The 18,078-nt window shown below is 48.3% G+C and overlaps 1 protein-coding gene across 2 annotated transcripts in view; it reads left to right on the top strand.

Moving 5' to 3' along the window:
* LOC100230322 (ligand of Numb protein X 2) overlaps window positions 1-17,560 on the top strand; it is a 28,896-nt gene extending 11,336 nt beyond the window's left edge. The window contains exons 2-10 of one of the 2 annotated variants that reach the window (XM_002195765.6): window positions 1,010-1,448; window positions 3,877-4,103; window positions 5,375-5,571; window positions 6,780-7,145; window positions 9,044-9,226; window positions 10,221-10,395; window positions 10,566-10,776; window positions 14,459-14,617; window positions 15,519-17,560. In XM_002195765.6, the coding sequence (XP_002195801.3) occupies window positions 1,060-1,448; window positions 3,877-4,103; window positions 5,375-5,571; window positions 6,780-7,145; window positions 9,044-9,226; window positions 10,221-10,395; window positions 10,566-10,776; window positions 14,459-14,617; window positions 15,519-15,654 (2,043 nt within the window). In that variant the 5' untranslated portion in view covers window positions 1,010-1,059 and the 3' untranslated portion in view covers window positions 15,655-17,560. The remainder of the gene's footprint in view (window positions 1-1,009; window positions 1,449-3,876; window positions 4,104-5,374; window positions 5,572-6,779; window positions 7,146-9,043; window positions 9,227-10,220; window positions 10,396-10,565; window positions 10,777-14,458; window positions 14,618-15,518) is intronic. The other variant, XM_072929251.1, reaches the window with a different exon arrangement.
* The last annotated feature ends 518 nt before the right edge of the window (window positions 17,561-18,078 follow it).

Genomic DNA, 18,078 nt, shown 5'->3' with positions numbered 1-18,078 from the left:
TCACTGTGTAATGTAGTTTGCTTCCTTTAATACCACATTTCCTACTTCATTAAAATAACTGCCAGGTTTAAAAAATCCTCCCTGCAGTCATCCCTGTGCCCGTAATCTCTTAGGAAACTCAAGTGAATTTTGTATTTAATTACAACAGGCAAGATTCAAAATGGATATGACTGAAGACATTTCTGCTAAAATCAGAGCAGCAGCTACAAGGACTCAGTTTGTCACTTATCCTGCTCTCCCTGCTGAAAGGAGCTGAGGCTCAATCCTCTCTCTAACCTTGCAACAAATGATGTGGACTATTCTTTACATTTTTTCCACTTAGGAAGCTTTAGTCTTTTTATAGGAAATTTGTTTCCATGGGGGAACTTAGGCATGGATGAGTGGGGAACAATGCATTGTTTGTTAAAACAAATTTTTTTGAAGGGAGTGGGCTTGAAAGGAAGGAAATGTGGTTTAGATTTAAGTTTCTTTTGAAATTTATTCCTCTTCTTTTGCCTCATCCTCCCCGCGCCCTCCCCCCCCCCCCCCCCAAATACAAAACAAAAATCCTAACAACCAGAAGTCCCCAAATTGGCTTTTTACTGCACATGTCTTTAAAAGATTTGGTATAATCTGGAAAGCCAGAGGAAGTTTAAAAACGTGTCTTGTGATGTCCTGTGTATCCTTCCTTTCCCTTCCCTCTCTGGGTTGTTCTCCCTCAAGAACACGCAGTTTTTGTCTCAGCTTTTCTAGTCCTTGTGCTGGGCAGTGTTTACATAGTCTGTTTCTGGTGTGTGTAAAGTTTAAACCTCAGTTTATCCACGTGCTTAAACCTTGTGCTGAATGAAGTCCTTGCATCCTCTGGTCCCTGGGCTGTTCATTCACAGAGTGGTTCTGGAAGGAAGAGCCCCAGGGGAGTCAAGTGGGGGTGCAGATGCTGGGGGAGGAAGCTCAAGGCAGGAATTCAGTTTAATTTTTAATTGGCTGCATTTAAACAGGCTGGAAATCTGTCTCTCTCTATTCCCCAAAGGTCTGTGGCAGAGCTGCTGCGTGACAATCTCCTCCCTGGTGCTGGCTGCCATGGCTGACCCCGTCACTGAGGAAAATGTGTCCCAAGTCGCCGAGCTGTGCTGTGAGTGTGGCCAGGCCCACCCCTTGCTGGACAATCACCTGTACAACTTCCAGGACGAGGTGGACGATGAGCTCATCTGCCACATCTGCCTGCAGCCCCTGCTGCAGCCCATGGACACGCCCTGTGGGCACACGTACTGTTTCAAGTGCCTGGAGAACTTCATGCAGGAGTACAACTTCTGTCCCATGGATCGCAAGAAGCTCTCCTTCCAGCAGTGCCACAAGTCCAGCCTGCTGGTGAGGAACCTGCTGGATAAGCTGATTGTGCTGTGTCCTTTCAAGGCTGAGTGCCAGCAGACCATGCAGCGCTGTGAGCTGGAAGCTCACCTGCAGAACAGGTGCATTCCCCTTTCCATCCTGTTATTGCCAGGGCTGTTGTGCTGCTTTTCAGAACCACCTGTTCTCAGAGCCGCTTCCTAAACTGGGGCAAGGTGGGACACCAGAGATGCCAGGGTGAGGCTGCAGAGGTGGGTGGGTGAGGACAGTGTAATTGTGGTGTGCTCTGAGCTGCTCACCTTCAGCCTGCCTGTAGATGCTAAACCTGTCAGACACCCAGACATTTGTGGGTCCTGAACTGGGCCACCAGCTCTGGAGTTGTCACAAACAAGCTTATTCGTGCTTCCCTTGTTCCCTTCGGGTTCCCTTCCCAGAGAAGGAAGGCACAAAGACAAGGCTCTGAAAGCAAGGGATTGTGCAGTGCTGCCAGTTTTAATTGGTCCAATTAAGATGTGCAATACATGAGTCTTTGATTCAAATAGTGCAAGTCCCTCCAAGCTGCACATTATGCACTTGTTGAAACACCTACTTATAATTCCATTATCTTCTCTCATTCTTTTGCTGAGGTAGAGAAGCAAATGAAAATTACTATGTTTTTTTCTGTTCCTCTTGTGTAGAGGGAGACTTTTTGGTGCTTCTGTGCTGGTTGAGCTGTTGGCAGGCACTTTATTGTCACTTTAAAAGGAGTGCAGGTGACAGAGCTTTTGCTGTGGTGCGTGGAGAACCCTTGTTCCTACCGGGTTAATGATTTGCAGGGAGAGGAGCTAAGTGCAAGCCCTGCTGCAGGTGGAACAGACCTTCCTTGGCAGGGTGTTTTTGTCAGCAATGAAAAATGCCACAGGCTTGTTTCATTCAGCTGTGTTGTAGTTTGTTGTGGCAATGACATATTTTAAAAATAAGCCAACAGGGAACAGGTACACTTAGGATATCTTTGCAGCTCCAGCCAAGGATGTACACTTGTGATTTTCATTGCCTTCAGTTCCCACGAGCTGAGAGCTCGTGTTAGAGCCAGGGGAAAGGATGGAAGGTGCTTGGGTGCCCCTTCCCCTTCAGTGACAGTTTATGATCTCCTTTTCCTTGAAGCAGCCCTTTGTCCTGACTGCCCGGGCTGGGGCCATGGCTCATGCCAGGGCTGGGCCTTCCTCTTCTCTGCAAATCTGCCCTGCTATCAGTAAACTCCTGTCACTCTGTAATCCCTCTGGCACAAGAGTTACACATCAGGGAGGCACCTGAGATATTTACATTAGAGACCTGCCTGGAAACTGTATCATTCTCTTCTATATGCCACAGTTGTTTGTATCTTTCTTGGGGACAGGATAGTCTAAGATTCAAGGCTATTTCACCTGCGCTGTGGGCACAGCCAGACTGAAAAATAGGAAAAAAAAACAGATAAGAAAATTGCACTGGGATTTGGGTGTTTTCTTGTTTTAAGTGAGATTAACTGATAGGAGAAGATTTAAGGATGTAAGAAGCACATAGTAACTTATTTTCTTGGAGGATTTCCCTGCCTTTTGCAAATTGAATTTGTGTTTTGATATCTTAAGAGGGACATGTGTACAAGTGAATCATTCCGCTTCTGTCATTAAGTTCAGGGTTATTTTACTGCTTGGAGAATAAATGAGTAGGAATAAACCAGAGGAAGTAATACTGGGATGAGACTTCTTCAGCCGGAGTGTAAATAGTTCAGATTAATTTGAAAAGTGACTCTGGTAAACAGCCAGTACTACTCATGTCTCTGAAAGTGATGGTTTTGCATTTATCACCTCCTCACCTGTCACCTTTTTTATAAATACTCATGATAAAAGAGCTGTTCCTCCTCACCCATTAGTGCTGAGACAGGCTGGTGATATATCTGCATCCAGGGCACATTTTGTGTGTACAATTACATCCCAGTTCTGGGACGTGTGGGGAGCAGTCAGTGGGATTAGGAATTCAGTTGCTCCCATTCAGGTAGAGCCATCACCTGCGTGGACTGGGAGTGCACCAGGTCCAGGGTCAGGTCTCATTTCACAACAAAATGCCCAATCCTCACTTGCTGCTTTTGTGCGTAGCTGGTGTGTTAAAACAAAGCCTAATTCAAGGCTGAGCTTGAAACTTGAGCCACTTTCTTTGTATCAAGGTACAGTTCATAGTGATCTCTACAACGTCAGAGCTCAGTATTTGCTTCTATTTAAGAAGAATTGTTTTCTTTATGGATTGTTTGCCAGGTAAATATTTAGCAAAGGAGACTCCTGTTTCTATTACATTCTTATTTTTCAAATAATTTGCTTAATAGTTTCAAAAGTGGTGAAATAACTGCACTTAAGCTGATACTTGTATAAGTAGAAACTAAAGGTCAAATGAGAATCACTTTTATCATCTGAGAAACCAGCACTGCACTGGTGAGATCTGGAGCCAGCTTCTTCCCACAGGTTTGTCAGAGCTTTCATGTGCTGGGTCAGCTGCCCAGGCAGAGACAGCCACTGACAGTCCCTGCCAATCTCTCTCCAGGTGTCCTGGGTTTAAGAAATACAGATCTGAACTGCAGCGGAAAAGGAATCCTATTTCCAAAGGGAAGGAGGAGCCTCCTGCTAAGGGGGAGACAAACACACCCAAGGACCCAGAGCTCCCAAGTGGAGGCTCCTCACTTGTGGCAGAAAGCTCTGGAGCTGCTGTGGTGTCACTGGGGACTGCAGAGCCTGGACTGGTTAATCCAGCTTTTGAGGAGACTGAAGAAGGTGAGAAATGGAACTATGTATTTACCTTTCATGATATACAAATGAGGCAATTTTCTCAAAAAAATCAACTTTAAGTGCCCCCAGCACTGTCAGACATCCTTAATGGTACTCAGCCATTAGTAGTCATCAGAGCATCTCTTCCTGCAGCAGAAGGGAGGTGCATTCATGAGCATCAGGGGTGGCAGAGTCCTCACAGGCACAAAACTGCACAAAACCATTTGGAGAAACTCTGTGAGATTGCAGTGGGTATTTGCAGTATTCTGTGGAGAAACAAAGGCAGTCCCTGTCAGTGTGAACGTGGAGCACTTAAAGCCCTTGCAGAAGCCAGATAATTAGTAACTAGGAAGTGCTCCAGGTTCTTGTTAATCTTGTTAGGAAAGTTAAATATACAGTCAGTTTCCTGGAGTGGTCAGTACCTCCCTCCTGTGTTTTTCTAGCATAAGTTAGGTTTTGATTAACAGGCAGCTCTGGAAGCCTTGCAGATCAAATCACCATCTCCACTTCAGTGTAGCAGCACTTGTTTCAGCTTGGTAGGAGGAAGCAGCGTGGAAAAAAACCTCAGTGCCTTGTCTCAAAGTTAGGCTCAACTTCCAGCCCCTGTGCCTGGGACAGAGGTAACTCACAGGTCAGTGCAGTTCCCTGTTGGCTTTTTCCCAAAGCACACCTGGAGCAGGTTTTGCATCCCTGGTGTGACACCTGTCCTTCACCCTGCCAGGCAGTGCTGGGAGATCTCAGCCCAATTGCTAGGAACAACTTTCCTCTTCAAAGTGCAGCATTGCTTAATCTCCAGTATGCTGTGAAACAGCCAAACATTCCTCCTGTTTTACAGGGGGGATGGGAAAAGGGGAGCAAAGGAAATTAGAGGAAGGAAGTTGCAGAGCAGTAATTACAGCTGGGAAATCCCTTTCCCTCATAGGCATCATGGAAACTGGAATTTGTTATGTACATGCTTCTAGCAGGCCAGCTATCACAGGAGAAAAATAAATCTCTAAATATAGCCAAACTGTACTAAATACCTTTTAATAAATCCCAAGCAACAACAATAAAGAGTTTGAATTCACCAAAAGCTAGGAGAAAATGGGAACAATTCTGGAGAAACTCTAAGGAAACAGAGGGGTTTAAAGCTTTTTATGTGACCTTGGGTCTCCTGATAGCTGCTTTCCCTCCAGATGCTACACTGAGCACAACCTGCCAGGGGTTTGAATCTTGGGGTGCTGTGGAAATGAAAATTCTGTTCATGTGTTGTTTGTTCTCTTCATTTCCACAACGAGACCTTCCTCAGAGAACCAGTCTTGTGGCTGAAACTACTACCATCGAAATCCACCGGGAAGATCCGGAGGAAGAGCTGGGGATGAGGATAGTTGGGGGTAAGGACACCCCCCTGGGGAACATCGTTGTTCAGGAAGTGCTGCGGGACTCTGTGATTGCTGCTGATGGAAGAATTGCTCCTGGAGACCACATCCTCGAGGTAGGGAAACCCCCTGGGAGCCCCATTGCTTCCCTTGACTGGGGCAGGAGAGTGCCTGCAAAGACTGGGAAATCTCTGCAGCTGAGGGTTTTGGAGCACTGATCAGATCTCTGTGCCAGCAGCATAGGGTGGTTGCTGGGGCTCAGGAGCACTTTTGGCATTCCTTCCAGTCAGACTCATATTTCTCTTGCATATTTGACAGCTTTTTGAAATTTAGGCAGTTTTGGATAAAGTAAAAGATTCCTACCTGATATATTTCACACAGCAGCTCCATTTCTCTGCTCTAGTTAGGAAGTCTCATAACTGCTTGCTCTACTGCGTTGCTTAAGCTGCATATTGTCTATGGGCAGGTCTAGGGTGAGAACTGCTGACTGGCACTGAGTATCAGCTCCAAAATGTGAGTAAATGCAGAGTTCCAGCCCCTGCCTGACCCACAGCCAGGGCACTGCCCACCCTGGCAGGGCTGTGTGGCCCTGAGTGACCGAGGTGACACCTTGTACACATGGTGACAACTGTTAGCACCTCCAGCCATGGCTGCCCAATCATCTGCCAAGCCGTAAATCCTTATTGTCCCATGGGATTTGGCATCTGGAAGGGCTGGCAGCCCCCACACAAGTGGCTGATGAGATCTCCAAGTTGGTTTCTCAGGTGGACCAATGGAGTGACTCCTGTTTTATCCAGTTGGATTGTCCATGTCTCAGCAAATAGGGCAGATCCTGCACTTAGGAGCCCTATTAACATCCTAAAAGACTGCAGAGAATCTAATGTGACAACAGGCAAAGCAAAATGTTGCCTTCTCAGGCTCCCTGGTAAAAGCATGATTAGATGGATGATTCCAGAAGCTTGTAAACTATGGACCACTCAAAAGTGGAGATGTGGGTCTTCTCCAAGCCTGTGCTGAATGCTGGAAATTAAGGAAAATCAGATCTGCATTTACATGGCATGGAAGGAATGTCTGAACATTTTTAGGTTTGTTAGCTGTGTGGGTTGTCCTGTCTTGTCCCTGTCCTCTGTTATTCACCAATTATAGTCTTAATTCCATCAGCTTTCTTCATTCTTTTTTAGAAAACTTTGCTCCCTAATGTGCATCAGAGTCAGAGATGCACAGGGAGTTTTCCATCCTGCTCCAGCCTGGCCATGCCCCACACTGTGGACAGTGCCTAATTAATGTGGGCTCTGATTAGTGAGTGCTTTGTTTGTCTTTGTAGGTGAATGGCGTCAACATCAGCAGCGTGACTCACTGCCAGGCTGTCTCCTTCCTGCGCCACCCAGGCCCTGTTCTCCACCTCATGGTCCTGCAGGAGAAGGGCTTTTCCAACAAGACTGCACAGCAGGATTCCCCTTCCCCAGCCCGGGAAGTGATCCATGTCACCTTGGTGAAGAGAGACCGATCCGAGCCCTTGGGAATCAAACTGATCAGGAAGACTGACGAGGCAGGGATTTTTATTCTGGATCTCTTAGAGGGAGGCTTGGCAGCCAAGAATGGGAAACTGAGTCGGAATGACAGAGTCCTTTCAATAAATGGCCAGGATTTGAGGCAAGGAACTCCTGAGGCTGCTGCCCAGATAATCCAGGTGAGTTCAGACATGGAGAGGCTGTGTGGAAATGGCTGTGAGTGGCTGGTCCAGGGCTCCAGTTCTGAGCCAGGGCTAACAGAACACACCAGGGCAAGCTGCATTCCCAAAATCTCTCATATGGAAAGCGACTCCCCTCTGGACGTGTGGGAAGCACCACTTCCAAATGAAGATAAACACCAAGAGTGGGAATCTGTGGTGAGTCAGCCCTGACAGGTCTGAGGGGAAGCAGTGGCTCATGGCACAGGAGTTCACCTGAGGAGATTGCAGCTCCTGTGTGGTGTTTGCAGCCTCTCAGCCTTGCAGAGGGAGTGTTGGGATGCACTGTGTGGATTCATGCAGCAGACAGGGAGGGATCAGAGCAGCCTCTTGTGTGTTCAGCAGTCACACTGAAGGTGCTGGCTGGGAGATGGGATGGGCTGGCAGCACAGAACAGATCCCCCTTTGGATTGATTTGAAGCCCTTTCTCCCCATTTTACCTGTGTTTGTGAAGAGAGACTGGAGAATGATGTGGGGCACCTCAGGCTAAAAGCATTCCAAGATGCTGAAGGGGTAGAAGAGGAGTGGTCTTTCCCTGTGGAATGTGCTCCTGTTGCAGCATGCCAGACATTTTGGTGGAAGGAGTGGGCAAGGAATTCTAGTTAAAGGATTAAGGATTGCTGCATGTGCAGCAGATATCACAAAGATCAGTTTAAATTCTTTATCTCCCCAGGCGAGTGCCTCCAGTTTGTGTTTTTATCTGCAGATCCTGACACAATGCACCTCATCCCATTCTGTTTATATCCCAGAAAGGATGTGAGGTCAGCAGGAGGGAGAGCCCGTTCTCTTCACAGTTATCAGAGGAGTGCAGTGCCATGGGAGAAAGAGCAGAGTTCCAGTGCTGAGGTCCTTTTTCATGTTGTGCTTCCCTTCTGTGGCCTCTTAAAATTTGTTTGCGTCCCACAAGTGCTGCTGCATTCCTGCTGCAATGTGCACACACAACTCCCGTATGAGAAACTTTTGATCCCACTGGAACCAGCAACCAAAGTCTCAGAATTGGCTTCATGAGGTTTGGGGTTTGAATCTCTTTGGAAGAGACATTTGTGTGAAATGGTGACAGTTTTCCAAACCTGATCTCTTCCTCTGAGGGCTAGTTGAAATCCTTGCTTAAATGTGACTTGAAGAGTCCCTCTTCCAAGGCCAGGGAATTCACTCTGGCACCAGGGAAGCAGGGTCCTGTGGCAAGGAGTGAGAGCAGCAACTGCATTTCTGCCATGCAGGGCAGGAAACGCCCCGAGTGAACAATGCGGTTCTGTCAGGTGATCTGAAGGAACAAACCCAGCGAGGGCAGCAGGAACAATGGGAGCACTTCCCCTGCAGCCCTGCCAAGGCCAGCAGCTGGTGAAGTGTTTAACCAGAGGTATTCTGGGGGAAAAATGGATGGGAGATGGTGAACAATAGATGAACAGAGCTGGGAGGGAAAGAGCTTTAACAACTTCCCATGCAATGAAAGCATCCAGTGCTTGTCGTGGTCATTGTGTGTGGACTAGCCAGGGGTCCAGCTCTGTTCACTCTGCAGCACAACACAAGATGTTGTTTTGGTTGTTTGTACCAAAGTGCAGGAATTAATCATCCCTTTCCACCTTCTCTTCATTGGCATTTGTGAGGGAGGGAGGCATGAGTGAAGCCTGCCTCTACTCCTGTTCCTTCTGACTCATGTTTGCTAATTCCCTTTTTCTTCTTCCAATCACATTCCCTGGCTCATCACAAAAGACTTTGCATCACATTGAGGACCTGTTGGAGAACCTCTGTAGGAACTGATGCCAGCCCTTCTCTCTCCCCAAGGCAGTGAGGGCTGTCCCTCATTTCTAACCCATTTTTCTGTATTTTTAATTTCCACTCCTTGTTTCTCTGGGCAGACCACTGAATCCAGAGTGAACTTTGTGATCCTGAGGCAGTCTGGGGTGCAGCTGGGGGAGCCAGTGGAGGATGGCAGCACCTCCAACAGCAGCAGCAGCAGCAGCAGCAATGGGGGCAGCCCAGTGCATCACCGGAGGCGACCAGACCAGAGCCACTACAGACGAAAATCCAACTACCAGAAGGTGGGGCTGGGAAATGAGGCCAAGGTGCTGCTTATTCCTGGTTTAGCAAGTGCATTGTGGTGTTCTCTGATGGTCTTTTATCACAGAAGGCTAATCAGCACCTCCACTTCTGCTTGGGCAGGTTTGGGGCTTTTGGTACTGAAGAAAGGGGAAAAGGTGACAAAATTTCTTCAGTGTTGATGCAGGGCTGGTACTTAATAATTTGATGTCTGGAAAGGACAATAAGGAATTTGCCATCCGTAAGATATTTTGGGATTTGCTTCTTGACATCCATCAAGCCCCACACACTGAGTGTGTTGCAGTGACACCCAGTTGAGCTGGTGTGGAGCCAGAGGCCTTTATGGTCCAGGAGAAGAATCCCCAGGTGGCCCCCGTGGTGCTGCTGGGACTGCACTGTGGGTCTGCCACCCCTCTGTGGGGCACAGCAAACAGCAGGAGCAAGGGGACAGTCCCCAGTGTGCTGAACCCAGAGAGGTTATCTGTGTGTAGAACTTCCAGCTGAGTGACAAACCTGCTGCAGCTGCTCAGTGGTGTGTTTCAGTGTCCCTGCAGCTCAGGGAGTTGCTGTCCTGTGTGGCTGGAGTGTTGTTCCTGCATTTAAATCCCCGAGTAGCATTTACACCCTGTTGTACAGCCTGTGCTCTAATGTGTGCCTTCACTGCAACCTAAACATTCAGTCAAGGAGAGCTTCATTGCTTGGCATGAGCAGCCTTGAGATGAGCTCATAGCTTGTTCCTCAGTGCAAAATTCCCCTCCTCAGAGGGAGTATCTCCCTGCAGCAAATGGATTTGGGATCATGAGGACAGCACTGAGGGTTCACCTTAGAAATGCTGCTCTGTATTCCCACCCACAGCAGGGACATGGGAAGCTGACTTTGTCCTCCAGCAATATTGCTGGAATGCTCTGGATGAAGGAGACAAATGTTGTCTTCCAGAGCTGGGCTTCTGTTAAATGCATTAATGAAGCTGCATTTTGTGATGTCATTGCTTTGTAGGATTTGCCTCAGGGATATGTAAGTCATGAGAAGACAGTTGCAATAAAAAAGGAGCCAAAGGAATCTTTGGGAATCACAATTGGAGGTGGAAGGGATAACAAGAACAAGCTCCCAATCTATGTGACAAGTGTGCAGCCCATTGGATGCCTCTTCAGGGATGGCAGAATCAAGAGAGGTAAGGGAGGCTCTCAGACCCTTTATCCTGTAGGAACTGTGGGGTATTTTCAGTGGAAGCTGGACTTGGACACTTAGAGAGGCTGGAAACAGGGTTCCCATGACCCCTTGATGCTGAAATGGGCTCCATAGCTAAAGGTCTGTAATAATCCCATTTTATTTCATCAACAGGGGATGTGCTTCTGAGCATAAATGGCATCGATTTGACTCATCTGAACTACTATGAGGCTGTCTCAGCTCTGAAATCCAATGCAGCTTCCCACTCAGTCACACTGAAAGCCTTGGAAATTCTGTCCCTGAACTGCCCAGAGCCACCCCTGGACATCAGGGAGCAGGGATTCAGCTGGTCTCCCCTCTGGATCACGTGGCTTGGATTACCCAGGTATGTTTGTCAGGGACTGGATGGAGAGTTGTTAATTACAGGGCTGACTTTCACTCAAACACTAGAAATTAATTACTTTGTTGATGAACTTGGAAGCATTCATGGTATTCTTGTTTAGCTGAAAGGCAGTGAAAAGCCTCATTTGACAATGAGATCATAGAATAATGAGTAAATAAGGAAATTCCACTGTTTTCTGGAGTGACCCATCATTCCCACACTCTTGCTGGACAGTAACCATGCTTTAGAAGCCCTGAAACCCCCTTTAAAAAGAGAAATAGTCAATGTTAGATACAGTCCTTGCTAAAGTACTGACTGAAATATCTCTGTGGCTCTTTCTGCGTCCCCTAACACAAGCCAGGAGACACCTGGGCTGTCTGGGAATTTCTGACCTGATCATCCCACTTAGGGGCACGCATTCTTTCAGTCTGACTCTTTCTGCCTGTTGTAACTGTGTCATCTTCAGCACGAAGCAGAAATGATTCTGCACACTTGAGTTTTCCTGCTGCCGAGCTTTACAGCACAGGTTTTAACAGGTTTTTTAAGTTCCAAGAAAAGCTTGAATTTCCCTCGCCTTTCTGGAGAGGTGAACCTCTGTCCCTCCCTTCAGTTACATCAAAACACTGTGAAAAGCAGAGCCAGTTTCCATCCCAGCTGACTGCAGGAGCATCTGCATTCTGCATAAAGCCTAACCTGCTGTGGGAAGGTTGGATCATTCACAGCCTTGTTCATTGAGACACCTAAAGAAGAAACACTCACAAAGCCTCTGTTGTGTTACTTAGCAGCCTGTAAATGCTCAACAGACCAGCTCAAGGAAAGGCTGCTTTTGTGTCTCCTGTATCTGGCCTGTGCTCAGCACCTCCTCCCATCTCCTCTGCTCCCCCAGGCCTTGGTCTGGCTGCTCCAAGCAGGTCTGGTGTGAGCTGGCCCTGAGCTGCCCCCGGGGAGCTCAAACCAGGGCACAAACCCTCAGATGCTGCCTGGTGTTTGTTCCCTGAGCTGCTGCTGCAGTGACCTACAGCAAGGCAAAACCTGGCTGGGCTTCTTTTCTTCCTTTCCCAACTTTTCTGGCTGTCAGGTGACTTGCAGCTTCTCCACGCTCTGCTGCAGGGACTGGAGTCTTCTCTGCTCCTGGATCTCCTGCCTCTGTTTCAGGAGTGTCCTGACATCACCTCCATTTAATGCATTGCTGGACATTCCTTTGCTGCTGGTATTGATGTTCCCCTTCTTTTGACTCCCAAAGCAAGAAATTATTCCAGATTCCTTTTACTCCAGCCTGAATTCTGGCCTTGGAATGTGTCTGCAGCTCTGGCTGTGAGGGTTGGTAGGAGGCACACAGCAAGGTCATTCCACTTTGAGGTCTGACAGGATCTTCCTCCTGTGTGCAGCACTAAAAAGGGCTGAAATTCCTGTGCTTCCTCCCTCCTTTTCCCATCTGCTTCCAGTGAGACCTGGTGGCCACTGGCTGGTCACCCACAGAAGTCGTGTTTGTCACCTGGGCATGTTCAGGTGCCTCTGGCACTTCAGGCTGGCTCAGGGAGGTGCAGCTGCAGTGGGATCCCAGTGCCAGCACCTGCTGTGCTGTGGTTCCCAGTGCAGAGAGCTCCTGACCCACCCAAACTGGTTTCCTTTGCACAGGACCAAACTCCCAATGCTGCAGGGGAATGTCCATTGCACTGTGGCCCTGCCAGACCCTGTGTGCACCACACAGACACAGAAAACCCCAGAAACGTGCCCAAACTGGACCCAGCACCAGCTGTTCCACTGGTATCTGCTCCTTTTGGCTGCCCTGGTCTCACTGTGTTGATAGGTCCTGCAAGGTGAAAGCTCAAAGCTAATTGCATGTGCAGTTTTGGGTTTGTTCAGCTTTTTTTTTTTTTTTTTCCTCCTCTGCTCCAGCAGAAATACCCCTTTCTTTTTAGAGGAATATATTTCTTTCTAGTTTGAACCCAGACTCGATGCTGAAAGGCGTGAGTTGAAATGAGTGCTCAGGGCTAGGGAAGTGAATTTGATCCTTGCAACACTTGAGCCCCCAGTGTTTCATTCAGGCCTTGACTCTTGGACCTGTGATTTCTGTTTCTGTCGAACAGAAACTTTGATTTCTTCCTAGCATTGTGTTAAATACACACCACTGATAGTATAAAACACCATCTCAAAAGCTGGTTTGGACTGGGCCCATGTTCTAATCCAACACACCCTGGATCCCAAAGGTACCAGAAACAAAAGTTTAGATTGATTATCTTTTCTAAAAACTTTGTTTCTTGTAAATATAGTGCACTCTGTGGCTTGTGGAGAAGTCTTGGGGGTGGAAAAGCAGTTTTCCTGCCTCCCTCTTCCCTGGAGTTTATCTGACCCCAGTCTGACTCTTCCCACAAGAACCATGTGCAGCTCCCAGTCCCGGCCCCGCTGCAGCTCCAGCAGGGACCAGGAACTGCCAGCTCAGCAGCGTGCTTGGCACCATAAAGCCTGCACCTCGACCTTCCCTAAACTCTCCAGTTCTTTTCCCACAGTCATTTTTGAGTATGGTAAATTAAAGTTTCTCTTCCTAGAACCCCTTTTTAATAGGGAAAACGGATTCCTAGCAAACAGCCCTTTCCAGCTCCTGGAGAACGTGCCTGATGTTTTTATTTATGTTCTGTGCTGACGTAGCCCTTGCCACTGTTGCTCTTGGGGCTATTCATTTGCAGAAGCTGCCACAGCCATGGCTCAGAGCTGTGTTTTTGCACTTGTGTGGTACCGGTGGAAAGAAACCATGGAGGAGTCAGTAAGCTGAGCTGGGTCTCCTGGTGTTTATGTGTGAAAAACTCCTACAAAAGTAAATTACAGTTTGAAAGTAGATAATTGGATCTTTCTCCTGGTGAGAAGTTAACTGGGAAGGCTTTTGAAATCTGAAACTCCTCGGCAAACTGCTCAAGCAAAGCCTTGAGGCAAAAACGTTTATTAGGAAAAGTTTAGCTGCTGGAATAGCTCAGCAGGCGATGATGAGCCAGGATATAACCTGAGCTGGAGCCGGCTGGAGCCTGACTAGGAGCCAGGGCACGGAGAGCTCCTGCCACACCTCCTGTGTCACAGGGCTCTGTGCCACCAGCTCGGGCAGTGCTGCTGGCACTGCCATCTCAGTCCCCAGGCTCCCTAAACACAAACCTCAGTGGCTGGCATCCAGAACCAGGGAGCTCCCACCAAGGAGCCCAATGTCAGAACTGGACATCCTGGATCCTGCAGGAAAGCCCTTCCCTGCTCTGATCTGGCAGCTGCTGCACCTCACATTTGCTGCCAGTGATGCTGAAAGCCTTCCTTGTACCAATGCAGTGCACAGAGGGGATAAAAACCCTCTACTCATTAATTGCATGGCTGTAGCTGCTGCTCACTGTTAATTTGGGTTTGTCACTGGTGCTGTGGGTGTTCATTAGCAGAATTCATGAAGTTATTCAGGAGTTTTGCAGTCCCAAACCCCTTTAGAGCCAGGTGATTTCCTTTCAACTCTTAAACCAATACTCAGGAAAGATTTCTAAAGGAAAAAGGCATCATCCCATTTGAGATTTAACCCTCTGACACGCCTTGCAAAGTGTGTCTCAAATCCTAAAAACCAGGAAAATGAGGCTGTTCATAGCTGTGCTTTCCATGAGGGAAAACATAAATTCCTGGTCAGGCAATTTTCCTCATAACTTCTCTGTTTTTGACACAGCTACCTTCACTTCTGTCAAGATATTGTCCTTAGTAAAGGAAACCTGGAAAGCTGGGGCTTCAGCATCGTGGGAGGCTTTGAGGAAAGCAAAGGAAACCAACCCTTCTTCATCAAAACCATCGTGCCCGGGACTCCGGCATTCCGGGACAGGAAACTCAAGTAGGTGGGAGGTACCCGGGGATTCATCACCACCACCAAGGCTGGGGGGGTTTTCCCAGACTCTGACCCTTGGAAGGAGCTCAGCTCCAAGTTAATGACTTGGTCTTGCACTCGTTGGAAAGTTAATACCGTTGCCAGACTTGTAACAAACTAAGCACTGCGTTAAACAGTGTTTTGGTTTCTCCATAAAGGTGCAAGGAAAAGGAATTTACAGCCCTTTAAAACCTAAGTGTGAAGGGTTTAACTGAGTAATTAGGTAAAAGTAGAAAGGGAATATTTGAGATGAATCTTGGAGGTTCCAGACTATAAAACCTCGTGGATTAGAAGTATCCCAACACCAGCAACAAAAGCCCTCCTGTGCAGGACCTTTAACTCAGCTTTGCTGAGGTGGTGTTGGTGAGAGCCCAGTGGGAGGAGCAGGGCGGGGCTGCAGGACCCCACAGGCATCTCCGGGGTGCTGAGCTGGCTCCTGGGCAATAAGGGCTGCCACAGACAGAGAGGGGACCCAGCGGGGTGCAGGGAGCTGGGTCTGCTCCCGGAGCTGCAGGGGGAGCACTGGGCTCAGCTGGGCTCCTGTTGGAGTGTGGGACAGGGCTGTGGGGCCTCAGCCCCTTGCACCCCTCAGAAGGGGCTGGGTGTGCCAGAGGGGGCAGGTCCCTCTCACAGCTCTGGTGGTGGCAGTGCAGCTCGGTGCCTGGAGCTGCAGGACTGACCTGGGCCATCACCAACTCCTCCCCTGCTGGCTGAGTCTCACTGCTGTCACCCAGGCACCAGCAGCGTTCTGCTTCTCCCTCTCTGACTCAAAGGAAAAAGTTTTTTAAGGAGGAGTTGGTGGTTTGGCTCAGGGTGACCTGAGGGTTAATAATGAACCCAGTCCTGACTGGATCCTTTCTTTGGGCAGGTGTGGAGATGAAATCGTGGCAGTGAATGGAGTGCCAGCAATAGGAATGAGCAACTCAGAATTAATCCCAATGCTGAAGGAGCAGAGGAACAAGGTCACCCTGACCGTGGTGTCCTGGCCAGGGAGCCTGGTGTGACAGCTCCAACAATCCCCCAACACTTCCAGCTATCCAACAGCAGCTGGGCACCACCCGGGCCACACCTGGCAGGGAAATGGACTGCTGCACTCCTGCTCCTGGTGCATTGCCATGGAAGACTCCTTGCTTCCTTTGTATGGAAAACATTTTACCAACTAATCTAGATGTTGAATTCAAAGTAAGGGTTAATCCAACAGTTGTTGGAGCTTCCCAGGCTCATTAAAGCTCCTTAGGATTGGTGCACAGAAAGCTTTTCCCAGTGTTTCTCCACAACATGCCCTGAAGGCTGCTGAGCCTTGCCTTGGTTTTAGGGCTCTGCTTTCCACAGGTTAAAACAGAGGCTTTTAGAAGCAGCTACTAAATCTGTAAGGATGGGGACCCAATTTAAGCACTTCTATCAGGAGTTCCCAGTCCTCATTTTTAGGTGTCAGTAACCCAAGGGCTCTGTTAAAACATGAAAACCCCGTGGATAACTCAGAGCTGTTGGGTCAGCCTGGTGGAGCTGGTACCTGCATGAGGGTCCTGGCACAAATCCCAGTTTAGGATCCTGCCAACTCCACTGATTCATTGCAAGGGGACAATTTCAACAGCTCAACCACTCTCAAAGGTATCAGCAAGAGGGGTTTCATTAAAATATTATGTTGCAAAATGTGACTTTACCAAAGGTCAAGGGTAAGCTTCACTTATTGCACACAAGTTTCCCTGGTTTTAGGATTGAGAATAGCAGCTTTTTCCCCAGAAGGAAGGTGAGGAAGGGAATGGGCTGTATCAGACAGCCCTGGCCCAGCCTGCTGCCTGTCTTATTTTTATGTTTCCAGTGATGAAAGGCAGAGTTCAGGCAGGGGCAGAAGCAGAGATTTATCCTCCAGTTCTGTTCACGGCCCTCTTGCAGCTGAAGCAAAATATCAACTAATGGGATCAAGGGAAGCTCAAAGGATCCTTGACTGCAGGAAAAGTCACCTCCAGAAGGAGACTGTGCCCAGCCTGGCTTCAGTTCAAACCCACTGTGCAGTTAAAATTTACAATTAAAGAACTGAAGCCCAGGCAGGGTGGTTTGACCTCTGACACTGTGAAAGCTCCACCTGAAGCAATTCCCTTTTTTAGCAGCAACAGCAGTAGAAATGATGGTTTTTTCTCAAACGAGGTTTCACTGAGAGATCTTTCCTCCTGTGCTGCCTCTGCTGCATCTTTTGCAGGATCAGCTTTGTAAGAATCCAAGGAGTCTGCCTGGAATGAATGTTTAATTCCCTGTAGCAGCCCTGCAGGAAAGAGCCCGGGCCTGGCTGAAGCTTCTCCTGGGCTGGCATTTGTCACTTGCTGTCCCCAGGCCTTGTTTACACACAGTGACTTCACCTCCTGTGCTGGGAGCTGCGGGCAGGGCCTGTCCCAGAGCCCAGGACACAGGAGGACCTGGGCTGCCTCCTCCCAGCAGCCTTGGCTGGGCTGAGGAACAACTCTGGGGGCTCTGACAGCACAGCTGGGGCTACCTGGGCTGCTCTCCTGCTGTTCTACTGGGAAATGCTGAGAGCAAAATCATCCCCAAAGAAAACTCATCATTGACCTCGCTGGGACACAAAAACATGAAGCAACTTTTTATCTCTTTCCAATCAATGTGCAGAATCTGTGCCTGGAACAGTAAATATTGATGTGGACAGAGAGAAGGTGATTCCCAGTGCCTGCCCCAAACATGGGGAAAGGGCAGGAGGGAAGAGCTGTGCAGCTGCTGGGCTGGCAGTGGAGGGAGGAGGAGGCTGCAGAACCATTTTTACTCCATCTCCTTTCAAGGTGCCTTCAACGTCACCAAAACGTTCTCATAATTTAAATTTTTTGTTTCCAAAATCAGCTTGTTAATAGATGTTGAATTTGTTTTGATGCCTTTATAAATTATTGTAATATTGCTGAAAAATATGCATTAGAGGTGTTTTTTACCCTTTCTTTCCATGTAGCAGCTAATGGCCCCAGAACAGGTCACCTCAGCAAGACTGCTCCAAAAAGTGACCCTGTGGCAGGAAACAGTGTAATTGTCTTTGCTTCTCCCAGGAAAGGAGCTGGACTATCCTGAAATACACTTTGGCTGGGAAAAATCCCTCAACAACAGTAAACCCCACATCCCAACACCAGTAAACCTGCAGCAGCTTCCTGATGCCAAGTAGAGATTATTTCCAACACCCCACCTTTACATTTCCCTGATAGTAAAGGCAAACCTTTTACCTCTATTTAATGAAAATAAAACAATTTAAAACTACTTACCTCAAATTCACAGCTGCTCCTGGCCCCAAAAGCCTGCCCCTATTTGTGAATATTCTGTGACCTGGGTCCAGCTCATTCCCATAACACAGGAGGAGATGCAGCCCTGACTGACTCCATGCCGGATTCCCTATTCCCAGTCCCACAGCACCACCTGGGGTGCAGGGATGCAGCGCA

This window comes from Taeniopygia guttata, chromosome 4A, assembly GCF_048771995.1.
Source record: "Taeniopygia guttata chromosome 4A, bTaeGut7.mat, whole genome shotgun sequence".
NCBI classification, from domain to species: domain Eukaryota; kingdom Metazoa; phylum Chordata; class Aves; order Passeriformes; family Estrildidae; genus Taeniopygia; species Taeniopygia guttata.
The sequence above is the reverse complement of the archived record's forward strand: the minus strand, read 5'-3'. Positions and strand labels throughout refer to the sequence as shown.